This window comes from Poeciliopsis prolifica, unplaced genomic scaffold (genome assembly GCF_027474105.1).
Source record: "Poeciliopsis prolifica strain line A6 unplaced genomic scaffold, Auburn_PproV2 SCAFFOLD078, whole genome shotgun sequence".
Lineage (NCBI taxonomy): Eukaryota > Metazoa > Chordata > Actinopteri > Cyprinodontiformes > Poeciliidae > Poeciliopsis > Poeciliopsis prolifica.
Genome location: NW_026562453.1, coordinates 1 through 14,298, shown reverse-complemented (window position 1 = coordinate 14,298; position 14,298 = coordinate 1). Strand labels below are relative to the sequence as shown.

Sequence of the window (14,298 nt, the reverse complement as noted above, 5' to 3'; positions counted from 1 at the left end):
AAACATATTTCGAGGAACACAGAACAAAGTTTTGGTTCAGGTAGTGCTGATAATGTCAGAACTCAATGTCACTTAAGCTCCAACAGATCCAACAGAGTTCATGGATCTGCAAAAGAGACTGAGTGTAACTGAGTGGCATCAAATTGACCACAGGGCCAAATATGGAGAACAGGAAGAGTGTCAGTAGGTGGAGCTGCAGCCAAAGTTTTAACAGTTATTATTTTCTTTGATGATTACATGAATTGTGTTTGTGGTTCGGTGGTATGCAACTTATATATTCAGAATTTATATTTCTAAATGTTTGTTTAGTTGAAAATCACACTTGCCATTTCCTGTGTTACCCCTTCCTGTTGAATCTCCAGACTTCATGGGGACACAAAGAGGAGATCCTTCTCTCTACAAGACTAACGTGGTTTGAGACTTCAGGGTTAACTCATGTTGTGGTTCACGTCGGTGTAGTACAGAAAAGCAAAAGACAGTCAAAGGTTTTCCGGGGGAAGCTGGAGGATTTATTTCTTGTACTCAACAACTGTGTCTGATAGTGGTTCATTCTTACAAAGCATTAAGTTTAAAATATAGCAATAGATCATCATTTTGAGTTATAACACCACAAAACTACTGTTTTGTATTTAAATAAAGGTGACATATTTTAATAGAGAAATTTAGTACATCTATATTTGCTACTCATACATATTTAACAGGCAAAACTGATTAAAGAATTTAACCATCATCCTACCATATAATTATACATCTAACCGAAAATTAACACTTTCGGTTAGTCTTATCTGTAGTCCTAGTACCAATCAGTTCTTGACATTTGATTCTCAACCCTTTTAGTATTTTGAGCTCTCAACACTATATCTTTAAAAAGGATTCTCACCCTTGACTGTTTTTCACTTCTGTGTTGTGAAATCTTCAGACTGCTTCCTGGAAAACTATCAAGGATTTGTTTGGTGCCAACGCTCTTTTCTTCTGTGGGTTTATAGACGAGATATCAGTTTTTTGTCCAGTACTATCTGAAGGATCAGACAGAAATCTTGTTTTGTTACAAGCTACACCTCCTTCTTTTCTGCTTCTTCTATTTATGGTGGTTGGCAAACAACACAAGGTGCAATACTTTGTCCAGATTGGAGTATGAATCAGATGTTCTGTTACTATATTTTTCCCAAAATACCTGATCGTCTTAAAAAGAAAGAAAGAAAAAGTAATGTTCCTGGTGGTCTTTGAAATAATTGCTGTACGTCAAACTCACTTTTATCCTTATTTAAATTCTCTCTTTCATGTTCACAGTTATTACTGTTTCCATCTGCCCACTATGATTGCAACAGGCTGTAGCGTGTCTGTTTATTATTTTTAGAATGCTATTTATTACTCTATCATCCTCCATATCTTCTATTATTCCATTTTCTAAATTCTCTAACTTTCTTATGGATTATAGAATAAAATCTAACATTTTCTCCTCTAACCCATTGCTCTTGCCATTTCTTCCTAACAAATAATTTTATACTCTTAACCTTATCTATACTTATTTTAATTTTAAATTCAACAATATTATTTTTAGCAGGCAGCACTTTCAGGAAAAGCCAACTAATCCCCTACAGTTCAAATAAGGGCATGAATGCATACAACATACTTACATCTTCAATAACTGTTGCATATTACACTAGACACAAACCAGACATTAACATTCATTGATGCTTTATTTAATACACAGATGCATATTTCTTACAGTAGTAAAAGTCTTCTGTACATTTTTGTAACAAAAAAACCAACAGATCAAAATCATCATGGCAGAAAATTTTGAAAATACTAATCTAACATACTAAATAAAGTGGCATAGATTCAGATGCAGAAAATGCTGATTTGAAAATCAGAAACGTCCTGTCTGTTTTTAAGAGAGCACAACAAGGAATATTTATACCCATTATAGCAATGAAAGTATTACATCTGCAAGAACGTTCAAAGGAATACTGAAGTACAGGTTTACCAGTACTGAGATGGACATGTCCAGGGTGACTCTCTGAAGGCGACCGCAGGGAAAAGCCTGCATGATGATGGATGGATGGGTTGAGTAATATATTGATTATTCCATGCACAGCTCACACTGTGCTGGTGCATGGTGCAGACATGTTTTCAACAGCTGTGCTGCTTGATTCCTGGTTGCCTAACATTTCACAATGGCAGCATGATTTCAGTAGTTTGTCTATTGCACTTTTTCTAATACAAAAGTACATGGTCAAATCTGCCAGAGGACTTAGAATAAGGCAAATGCAAGCCAAGCTGTCAAAAATCTGGTTATATCTTAGTTCTTCCACTAATGACCAAATAATGTTAGGAAGAAACAGGAGTGTGTAAATAAGTAACACCACAACCAGAATTGTTACTATCCTTTTTTTTTCCTCAGCAGGGACACTGTGAGCTGCAGACAGAGCTTTGATGGTTCCAGTGAGGAAGAAAACCAAAATGGGGAATGGAAGGAGAAAGATGACAGCAAAGACCATTTCTACATCCTGATGGTTTACATTAAAACAGTAAGGGAGAACACTGGCAAATGCCAATGTCCATACCACGGCACAGACCGTCAGAGATGTCTTGATGTTCCTCCTGAATCTGTACCACAGCGGCTTGGCAATAACCAAATACCTGGAATTAGAGAAACTCACTGATGATTGTACTCATGACACAGAATTAAATACAGAAGTAAATTTGCATGTGCATAAAGGAAACTACCTCTCCAGAGAGATGCACACCATAAATCCAATGCTGCCTGTTAGAGCAAAGAGGTAACTGTAGTTTATGATGTCATGAAACTTGTCTGCCTTCCAAGCCACCAGGCAGCAAAGCTGAATCAGGTCAGAAATGAGAAGGTTGATGATGTAGACTGGAGCAGAGTGATCTCTTTGGATCTGCAGGGAAAGAAGCCATAAACATGTCCTGAAATGTAACGTGTTGCTTGTTCCATAAATACAAGAACAAAAAATGAGTAAAGGCCATATTTTGGATTTGTTTTGACAAAAACTAAGTTTTTCATGAGCATTAATGTTAAATGGCCTGCACTGGTATATTGCTTTATCAAGTCCAGAGAGGACCCTAAATCACTCCACACTACACTCAGTCATTCACCCATTCACCCTTTCACCCATTCACACACACACATTCACACGCAGATGGAGGGAAGGTACTGGACAGTAGCCACAGCTGACCTGGAGCACACTGGCAGAGGCAGGCTGCCATAAACCGGCAACAATAGGCCTCCTGAATATCACCTGCAGATAAAAGTTTTGCCCAAGGAAACAATGACCAAGGTAGTCTCATTATGCAGCTATTCCATATCTGCGAAATGAGATATTTTAGTGTAATATATTTAACTATAATCAGCAGTTCAAATATTCTGATCTCATTATTGCATATCAGAAGCTATGAAAAAAGCTGAGGCTGATGATGTTACATTACTCTGTGTCTAGTGATGAAGATTCCCTAACCTCAGTATGCTGAATGCTTGGAGTGGTGAAGATGTGTTTAACATATTTACTTTTATTCAGTCTCACAGTGAATAATGCTAATATAATAAAAAAAATGCTGGTTTGAGCAATTAGAAGGACTGACTATGTGTTCAGCATTTTTTGCCCAATGTGGTTTTAAGTATGAAAAACAAGGTTTAAAAAAATACTGAATTACAGTGTAAAGTTAAATCATAATAATTCATATTTAATGCTGTAATGCACCCTCAATCCAAACACGTCAACAAATTTCCTACAAGTGACAGAATTTGTTTTTCAGCACAAAACATGTCATTTATTTTTATTCAGACCCAAAGTGTCTTTAGTTACAGCAACATGTCAGGATGGACGCACAGTGTGAATATCAGTGTACATACCAGACAATAAACCGCACAGATCGCCGCCAGCATCAGAGGAAGTCCTGTGCAAGTAACTATTAATTCCACTATATGCATGACTGACTCAGTATTAGAGTCAGATTGGCTGCAGCTGCTGTTGTTGGTGATGTTGAAGTCATCAGTGTTGTTAAAGGTGGTGTTGTCCTGCATTTCCATTGTTTTCTATAAAACATGGATTGTAGATCATGATGAAGTTCAATGTTAGTTGGATGAAGTCTCCCTGTTGTCCTAACAACATAACCAGATGTGCATATGAAGTTGTATACATTTACAAATCCCTTATTGTATTCATAAAAAGAGACTGTGTAATGACTAGAATCATAGAATATTTCCTGTTTCTCTTTTAAAAGTTAGAATCCCATGCCACTGCAATAAATGAAGACATTTTCACAAAGATTACAGACTTCATTTAATACGCCCATTGTATAGGTAGTTATCCTTACTGATGTCATGATGAATAGATTTTACCTCTAACAGTTGAAACTCTTTACTGTAAAGAGCTGAGATGTGAGGATTTAGTCGTCTTCTCGTCCAGATCCACAAAGAAAACTCAAAACCTGTGAGCTTATTATCTACATCCACAATGAGGAAGTTAAAACAGAAGTCATTAGAACTAAACTGGTATAAGATGAAATCATAAGATATTATCCGTGCATGAGTCATTGTCACACAGACGCCTTGTATATTCGAAATCAGAACACTTCAGGAAATGAAAACAACCGCATGTTTATCAATGCAAATATGCCCAATACAGTCATAGCAACAAGCTGCTTTAATGCACTATTTATTTCTGGTGTGTATAGAACCATGGACAGATTTACAGGGTGATCAGGAGAGTAGATTATTGGAAGGAAACCAAAAAAATGAAAGATAGAAACACTAAGATTTTATTATTCAGAAGAAAACATGTCTTACTGGAAAAAACGCCCGAACTTTCAATTCTTCTTTCAATAGTTACTCATCTAAGTGTAACGGGAGGTTTCTAAGAAATTAGATGTGATAAATATTTACAGAAGTGTAAAAACACATATAGATTGGACAGATGTGTTACAAAAATAATCTACTGGAAATGACTGAAATTATGTTTCAGTAAATAATACATCCGCATCAAAACAAAATGTTCCAGTTTTTTTCTGTTAATCTTAAACATTCAAATTTGAAAGATGCTTTTCTCAGTTTCTTTTATAAAAAATAGTTTTCCAGGTCTTTCTCAAGCCTTTACTCTTCTGTGTCTGTTTTGTGACTAGTTATTGATGTTCCTCATAGTGGATACAGCTTCCTCTTTCCTACAGACATAATCCGGTTATTTTTTAACAGAAGTTTGTGCCTCTTGAGCTTTGCTCAAACTCCAGAGTGGTGCAGCTTGTTCTTGGTCAAAAAGTCAGATTGGAAGAGACAGACAGACCATCTGTCCCTCCGTCCATCCAATCGTCCATCCCTGAGGTTTTTCCATTTTGTCTTGACAAATCCAATGCACCTTACTGGCACATTACTGTTCTGTTTTTATTATTCCTGAGAAAAGGGAATTAACTAACAGACTTATTTGTTATTTTTGAGTGTCTGTGCATGTGTGTATTTTAATATGCAATAGTCTTTTGAGCTGAATAGCTAATTTTTATGTGAATAGGAGGCAGATATAAGTTAATACTTCTTTCAGTTACTTTTCATTCATGATTTCTTTTGTTCTCACGTGAACTATTCATGAGATCAAATCATTTATTAGTCTCCCATAGGAGAAATTTGTCTGGGAAGCAGGAGCAAAACTGCAGCACAACAATAGTAACGGCAAATCCAAAAAGGACCATTGCCACAAATACATTAAAGCAAAAATACATGAAAACACAAATTTCAGGTCAGCAGTACTTCTCCTTAACCATCTCATTCCCATTCACATAGAATATGTCTCCTACATGCGTCTGGGTCACGATGATCACTTTATTTTTGAGTGAATGAAATAAAAAAAGATGTTTCCATCTTAGTTAATTCTTTCTTTTTCTGAGATTTGTATTAATTTTCACAAAAACTCTTAATTCTGTCTCAAATTCTGCCTACATCTTCAGTTCACTCACCAGGAAATATGATTATCAGTGCCAGCAAATGAACTCTGGATGCTATTTTGCATCATAACAAATATTAAAACCTAAACAGCCTCAGTATTTGTTTCAGACCTGCTTTCATGATCTGTGCTGATCGTCTCCAGAATGGTAGATATTTTACAAAAACAGATTGAAGCCAGAAACTTATCCAGGATGGTTTTCCGACTCAACAAATACAAAGTTGTGTCTGCAAGAGGACTAAAAAAAAAACATATTAAAGCCATTATATAGATAGGAATGTGCATGTCGCTATCCAATACTCCATACTGAGCAAAGAGCAAAATAATGGTGGGCAGATAAAGCAGAGTGTAAATAATCAGCACAGAAACCTGAATGGCTACTATTCGTCGTTTTTCAACTGCTGGGACACCGCGCGCTCCAGACAGAGCTTTGATAGTCCCAACCAGGAAGAAGATGAAGAAGGGAAAAGGCAGGAGGAGAACAATTATGAAGAAGATGTCAGCCATCGTATACTCCTCAATCCCATAGCTGAGTACTGGATACAAAAGTGGAAGTATCCAGACCACAATGCAGACCACCACATATGTCTTGATGTTTCTCCTGAATCTGTACCACAGAGGTTTGGCAATGACCAGATACCTGCAATAACAGAAAGACATGTTTAGTCTCTGAAAGTTATTAAGGGCAGATTAATGTTTTTATATCAGACAAAAGGAGTAAACATGGAAACATACCTTTCACAGGAGATACACACAATAAATCCAACACTGACCATCACACCAAAATCTACAATAATATTGTATTTGGCATCATCTTCACTGAGTCTAGTAAAATCTAGTGGAATTCTGCAGCAGAGCTGAATGATATCAGAGACGAGGAGGTTGATGACATAGACTGGAGCATCCTGACCCTTTCTCACCTGTGAGAAAAAAAAAACAGAAAAATAATAATGGAATGATAATATTGTGTTATTAATATTAAAATGTTGCTTATTCCAAACATTCCAGTCATTTCTAGGGAAAGACAGACTTAAACCTGACATAAGACAAAACCATCATAAAACACTAAAGATAAATAAACCCTTTCATCAAACTTTTTGACAGGTGACCTTTGACCCTGACATCCGGTGACCAGAAACCAAATGTCTGGTTGTCAGAAATTACAATACCAGATATCCAGCCAGCGGATGTCAGGGAGCCAGATATCATGCAACTGGATGAGTCAGTTTTATGAAAACATAAAATAACTGTATCATAATTCTACTCTGGATTAAGTTACATTTGGAATCAGGTCTCTGTCCAGCTGCAGACCAGTAGGGTTGGCTTTTCCCCTGACTTAGAACTCACACAGTTAACAAGCTGCAGTTTCCTCTCTACTATAAAACCAGAATGATGTTTCAGAATATCCGACTGGATGTCAGGGTCAAAGGTCACCTTTTCTCCATCAAAAAAGTTTGATGGAAGGGTGTTCTTTTAGTTTATCACAGTTTAAAGAACAAACTCTTAGTCAAATATCACATTGATTGTTAATAAATAGGCTAAAGTTTCAATGTACTCACCTGTAAAAATACTGCAATCATCACTATAAGAATTAAAACAAATCCAATGCCAATGGTGATCCGACTTAGCAAATTTAAGATTTCGGAAATACATATGCCAGTACAGTTAGAATAATAATCATGGTGATAATATGTACTGTTGTCGTTCCCTTTGCTGTTATTGAAACTGTTTTCTTCTGTCGTGTTTGAGTTCATCTCTTCCATCTTAATATTGATGATGGGAGTAACTGTAAACAGATATGATGATACATGTGTAAAATATGTCTAATTGATCTGGAATCAAGGATCCTTAAATCCAGGCCTGGAGGGCCGATGTCCTTCAGCCTTTATATATTCCTGGTTCAACACACCTCAGTCAAATATCTCAACACGTCCTCAGTATGCAGTCAAGATCTCCAGAGTGACTTGTGGCCTGAAACAGACACAATCAAACCTAAATATTCATGTATTCAATATATTCACAAGTGGACAAATTTCATCATCATCATCATCAGATTTTTCATATTGTTCTTTTTGTTTTCTAACTGAGTTCAGTCTATGAATATCCAACCTGAAAAATCCAAACATGTCCTTTCAGTATATAAAATATCACTTTGTGTGAGTTCATAAATGTGTTATCCAGACAAACCACCTTAGCAGCTACTTTATAGACTCCTATTCTTCCAACCCAGAAAAGGAATTAGACCAGATGATACTTACTTACTAACTGATACTTATCTAGCAACGCTGAATAGGAGAATCTAGTTTATCTAGTAAATATACTTTGGATTAACATCATTAGCTTTTTCTTCTTTTCTTAATATAAAATATACTTTTTATAAAAATGTTATGTTGTTTTATTCTCCACAAAAACACAAAGAGAATAAACTTTAAGATACTGTTGTTAGTTTATAAACCACTGAACATCTTAACATTAAAGATCTGTTGTTGACATAGCAACCTTCCAGACCTCTCAGGTCCTCTGGTTCTGCTCTGCATCCTCAGAACCAGAACCAAACAAGGACAAGCAGCATTCAGCTTCTATGCACCACAAATCTGGAACAAACCTCCACAAAACAATCATAACAACTGAAACACTGAGCTCCTTTAAATCACAAAACAACTCACCTGATCAGAGTTGCTTTTGAAAAATAATAAATGATACACTGACCAACAGTTTGATGAGTAATGTTTACTGGTTTTCTAAGTTTTTGATTGTGTTTCCTATGACTGTGTATTTTTGTGTTGTTATGATGTAAAGCTCTTTGAACTGCCTTGCTGCTGACATGTGCTTTCCAAAGCTGATCCATTGATTATATTGACAGAACTGACTGAGTTTATCAGGAGAAATTCACACTTGAAAGTTCCTAAAATGAAACTTGACATCTGCTTTGGTGCAGGATTTGTGTTTTCAGCAGTAGAAAAAGATCAGTTAGTTCAGATAAAACCATGAGTGGATATCAAAAAGCTGATGACCCTAAACCCCCTAATAAAGGTTTAGGGGAAAAATGCAAACAAAGTGCAAACATTGTTCCACATATTAGTTTAGATTTTTGCTGTATGCTGAAAAGAAGCTTTTCCAGTCACTTTGATGACTCAAAGCGCTTTACACTAGAGTCACATTCAGCCATTCACACTCACATTTACACACCTATTCCCAGACCGGTAGGCAGCACCCTATGGAGCTTCACAGAACATAAACCTGGCCACATCATGTCGTCATAGAAACAGCTACCAAACAAACTGACAGCATAAATTTAATGTAACATTATTTGTATTTAAACAATGTTCAAAATAAATGACATATGAACAGTTTTAGTGAGATTATGTTAAGAAATTAAAAAATATTTTAAATGCGCAGAAAAGGGAATAAAAATGTAAATCAGAGGATATTTAGTTACATTTAACTTCAGTTTGAAATTGTTTAAATTTCTAGTCACTCACTAGTGACCAGTGAGTGGAGGCTCACTGGTCACTAGTGGACCAGTGAGCTTCCCTACTGGTCCACTAGTCACTCTGTGTACTGTGACAAAGCTCCACGTTAGTCTTTGAACACAACTACCATTACTATTCAGAAGAGAACCAGATTTGATGGCTTACCACAGTTGAGCGCTGAACAGACTGTTTGGAATTTTCAGTTTTCCTTTGAATTTATAAGCAACCAGTAGGGGGCGCCAAAAACCACTCATCACAGGACAATCATGAAACATATTTTAGCAAGAATTTCATTTATATCTAATACTGTTGCATTAGTATTTATACACAATACATTACAATTACTTTGCAATGTCACCTTGTCAGTTTTTATTTTTCATTTTCGGACCGGTGAAGCAATTGAGATCCGACTGTGGAACTAACTTCATGGGAGCATGCAAGAAACTTGGCATAACTCCAACTCACTGCATTTGCAATCTTTTTTGGCATCGTTGGAGGAGTCAATACTTGCCAACCTTTCAACCGTGGCGAACGTGGCAATCAGAGAAACCTAATCTTCAAGTTGGAGATCTTGTGCTTTTGAAGGACTCTCACACCAAGAGGAACCAGTGGCCCAAGGACATTGTGGTTAATACCTTCCCTAGCCAACATGGACATGTTAGAAAGCTTGGAATTAAAGTCCGTTCTGAAGGTACATGTAAGACCTTCTTGAGGCCAGTTACTTGAGTTGTTCTCCTTCTGAGAAACACCTGTGGCAAGAATAGTAGTTAGATATAAGGAGACATCTTTCAATGTCAGGTGATGAGTGTGTCGGCAGTAATTCTTCCCAGCCAGCAGATGGTGGTGTGTTCATGTTAAGTTTGTTATTGAACAGTAGAATGAGTTCAGCAACAAATGTATTTTGGCTACGTCAGTGAAAGTGACATACGCCTGTCAATTGTCTAAGAGTTTATCTATCTGCACACCTGTTACCTGGAAAACACAGAGGGGGCAGAAAACCTTCAAAAAGCATAAAAATGCCCTTGAGTAAATACATGCATTTGCAAACAATTCAATATTCTGACCAAGAGGAAGGAAAAATCTTCAGGTCTCATTCAAACTAATTCAATCGTAGAGACTCACACAGAGAAAAAGCAGCAGTTAGAAAGTTTTATTGACCCAAAGTTCTTTGGCGGTCGGACACCGGCAGAAGACGTGAGTGCTTAGAATCGCCGTGAGCTTGGATGATTGGCTCAGGGCAAAGCTAAGGGTAATCTTCCCTTCAAAAGAGCATGCTGATCCGAGGCCTGACTGGGACCTGCAGTCTCATCGAACCTTGATAGGTGAGGCAATTGGACGAGACCTGCAGCTGATGGGGCCTGGAAGGCTGATGGCCGTCCGGGTGATGCGGCCAGCGCACGTAGACAGATAGGAGTTAGAATTGCTGAAACAGTCCACCAGCAATGATTTCTTGTGAATGCTTACCCATTGTCTGGGAGCAGTGAGAATGGAGGAGAGGATACAAGAATACTTTTGGAGAATGCTGCCGATGACCAGTGGCTGGGTTGATGAAAGGGAGTTACGACTGAACCTTTAGGGGCATTCCATGTTTCTTGTTATCTAAATATGAGGCCTGGAAATGTCCAAAGGCAGGGGTGCTCAAGTCCAGTCCTCGAGAGCTAACATCCTGCAACTTTTAGTTGCAGCCTTACTCCAGTAGACCAGGCTCAGCTATAAACAGGATGGTAGCTCTTGAGGACTGGACTTGAGCACCCCTGGCCAAAGGGAATGCACATAGATCTCGGATTTCAAAGAAATTTAAAGACCAGGCAGAGCTGTGGAGACTTCAGGAGAGGGACGTTATCATTGAGAGCCAAGATCACTGACTTGAGAACATGGTGTGAGAGTCATAGATGCAGGACCTGCAATGTGTCTGATCATTCTGAAACTCATTTACTAGAATGGGATGATGGACAAACAGCTGCAGAGATAAGCTATATTAGATGATGGATTTCAATGCCATTTTTACCCATCATTCATCAAGGAAAGTACATTTTACAAAATATTTTCCTCTCCCTTTGTTATCACTCTTGCAGGTATGTTTAGGTATGATATGAGGATCATTGTTGCCAAAGGCAGCTGCACTTTGCTGCCATCTCCTGCCATCTGCTGGAGTTGATGGGATTTGCAACAACTGAAGGTTTTTCATGGAATCTGACTGGTGATCCATTGCAGAAATAAAGTAACAGCCTTTTGTGCTTGTTTTAATAATTTCTGCATTCTGTTGAAGATCTCCAGGTTTAAAAAAGAAAATAGAAGGTTAGTTTCCTTTCAAAGATGTCTTTATAAAGGACCTAAAAGGCTAATCTACTTTTTTTAATAACTTAAATTACATAAAAGTCTTTGTGATTTTTGAGAAAAACATAAACTGTCTGATCTCAAACAACAATGCTCCAAAATATTTAATGAGATTTTGAGATTGAGTCAACCTGAAGGAAACTGGTTGTACTGGATTTTATTTAGGAATAAGTTGCATTACATTAATTTATGCACATCTGTATTTAATGTGTCATTAAGCTTCCACTTCACATATATATATATATATATATATATATATATATATATATATATATATATATATATATATATGAAACCCACCGTGGGTGGTTCTTATCCTCTGAGCTCGGGTCCTCTACCAGAGGCCTGGGAGCTTGAGGGTTCTGCGCAGTATCTTGGCTGTGCCAAGGACTGTACATTTCTGGACTGAGATGTCTGATGTTGTTCCTGGGATCTGTTGTAGCCACTGCTCCAGTTTGGGGTTACTGCCCCGAGGGCCCCGATGACCACAGGCACCACTGTGGTCTTCACCTTCCAGGCCCTCTCCAGTTCTTCCCTGAGGCTATGGTATTTCTCCAGTTTCTCGTGCTCCTTTTTCCTGATGTTGCAATCACTTGGTATTGCTACATCTACCACAACGGCTTTCCTCTGTTGTTTATCCACTACGACAATGTCTGGTTGGTTCGCCATTACCATTTTGTCTGTCTGGATCTGGAAGTCCCACAGGATCTTAGCTCTGGCGTTCTCCACCACCTTTGGGGGTGTTTCCCACTTTGATCTCGGGGTTTCCAGTCCATATTCTGCACAGATGTTTCTGTACACTATGCCTGCCACTTGGTTATGTCGTTCCATGTACGCTTTCCCTGCCAGTATCTTGCACCCTGCTGATGTGCTGGACTGTCTCAGGGGCCTCCTTGCACAACCTACACCTTGGGTCTTGTCTGGTGTGGTAGATCTGGGCCTCTATTGCTCTGGTGTTTAGGGCCTGTTCCTGGGCGGCCAGGATGAGGGCCTCTGTGCTGTCCTTGAGTCCAGCTTTTTCCAGCCATTGGTAGGATTTACTGATATCAGCCACTTGGGTTATTTGCTGGTGGTACATCCCATGTAGGGGCTTGTCCTCCCATGATGGTATCTCTGGCACCTCAACCTCCGTTCCCTGTTGTCTGAGACATTCACTGAGCACATTGTCTGTTGAGGCTTTGTCCCTGAAGTATTTATGGATCTTAGTTGTTTCGTCCTGGACAGTGGTTCTCACACTCACTAGTCCTCTGCCTCCTTCCTTGCGGCTCGTGTACAGTCTCAGGGTGCTGGATTTGGGATGGAACCCTCCATGCATGGTTAGTAGCTTTCTAGTCTTAATATCTGTGGCTTTTATCTCCTCCTTTGGCCAGCTAATTATTCCAGCAGGGTATCTGATTACTGGCAGGGCATAGCTGTTTATCGCACGGATTTTGTTCTTGCCATTGAGCTGGCTTCTCAGGACTTGCCTTATTCGTTGGAGGTATTTAGCTGTGGCTCCTTTCCTTGTGGCCTCATCGAGGTTGCCATTTGCTTGTGGTATACCTAGGTACTTGTAACTGTCCTCTATGTCTGCTATTGTTCCTTGTGGGAGTGAGACTCCTTCTGTGCGGATCACCTTCCCCCTCTTTGTGATCAGCCGACCACACTTCTCTAGTCCGAATGACATCCAATGTCAGTGCTGTAGATCCTGGTGGTGTGGATCAGTGAGTCGATGTCTCGCTCACTCTTGGCATACAGCTTGATGTCATCCATGTAGAGGAGGTGACTGATGTTGGCCCCATTTTTGAGTCTGTATCCGTAGCCAGTCTTGTTGATAATTTGGCTGAGGGGGTTCAGGCCTATGCAGAACAGTAGCGGGGACAGAGCATCTCCTTGGTATATGCCACATTTGATGGACACTTGTGCAAGTGGTTTTCAGTTGGCTTCAAGGGTGGTTTTCCACAGCCTCATCGAGTTTGCAATGAAGGCTCTCAGAATCCTGTTGATGTTATACATCTCTAGGCATTCAATGATCCAAGTATGCGGCATTGAGTCATAGGCTTTCTTGTAATCGATCCAAGCCATGCACAGGTTGGTGTGTCGGGTTTTGCAGTCTCGGGCAACTGTGCGGTCTACGAGGAGTTGGTGTTTGGCTCCTCTGGTATTTACACCGATACCCTTCTGTGCCGTGCTCATGTGTTTATCCATGTGTTTGCTTATCTTGGCCGCTATGATGCCTGACATGAGCTTCCAGGTTGTGGAGAGGCAGGTTATTGGTCGGTAGTTGGGTGGGACTGGACCCTTTGATGGATCCTTCTGGATTAGGATTGTCCGCCCTTCAGTTAACCATTCAGGGTGAGTCCCACTTTGTAGTAGCCCCCCAGTCGCTCATGGAGAGCAGTGAGTTTCTTTAGCCAGTAGGCATGGATCATGTCAGGCCCTGGTGCTGTCCAGTTTTTCATACCTGAGACTCTTTCTTGAACATCTGTCACAGTGATGGTTACCGGGGCTTGCTCAGGGAGGTTGCTGTGGTCCTCTCGTAGAGAGATCAGCCA

The 14,298-nt window shown here is 39.1% G+C and overlaps 2 protein-coding genes across 6 annotated transcripts; both read right to left on the bottom strand.

The window, feature by feature from the left end:
* Window positions 1-1,800: 1,800 nt before the first annotated feature.
* Window positions 1,801-4,910, bottom strand: LOC129352583 (G-protein coupled receptor 4-like). Of its 2 annotated transcripts, XM_055021643.1 has the most exons (4): window positions 4,367-4,910; window positions 3,878-4,060; window positions 2,731-2,906; window positions 1,801-2,643 (listed from the first exon to the last, which is right to left on the bottom strand). In XM_055021643.1, exons 1-4 carry the CDS (start codon window positions 4,559-4,561, stop codon window positions 2,100-2,102), a joined length of 1,098 nt encoding a protein of 365 aa, XP_054877618.1. In that variant the 5' UTR covers window positions 4,562-4,910; the 3' UTR covers window positions 1,801-2,099. The 2 variants fall into 2 exon arrangements, with proteins under 2 accessions (XP_054877618.1, XP_054877619.1); XM_055021644.1 differs by having other exon boundaries at window positions 3,878-4,910.
* A 103-nt stretch (window positions 4,911-5,013) lies between these two features.
* On the bottom strand, window positions 5,014-9,713 carry LOC129352584 (G-protein coupled receptor 4-like). Of its 4 annotated transcripts, none has more exons than XM_055021648.1 (6): window positions 9,144-9,278; window positions 7,864-7,925; window positions 7,651-7,740; window positions 7,514-7,536; window positions 6,690-6,874; window positions 5,014-6,594 (listed from the first exon to the last, which is right to left on the bottom strand). In XM_055021648.1, exons 3-6 carry the CDS (start codon window positions 7,715-7,717, stop codon window positions 6,039-6,041), a joined length of 831 nt encoding a protein of 276 aa, XP_054877623.1. In that variant the 5' UTR covers window positions 7,718-7,740; window positions 7,864-7,925; window positions 9,144-9,278; the 3' UTR covers window positions 5,014-6,038. The 4 variants fall into 4 exon arrangements, with proteins under 4 accessions (XP_054877623.1, XP_054877620.1, XP_054877621.1 ...); XM_055021645.1 differs by adding an exon at window positions 9,593-9,607 and having other exon boundaries at window positions 5,020-6,594; window positions 7,514-7,740; window positions 9,144-9,235; XM_055021646.1 differs by lacking the exon at window positions 9,144-9,278 and adding an exon at window positions 9,593-9,713 and having other exon boundaries at window positions 5,020-6,594; window positions 7,514-7,740.
* Window positions 9,714-14,298: the final 4,585 nt, after the last annotated feature.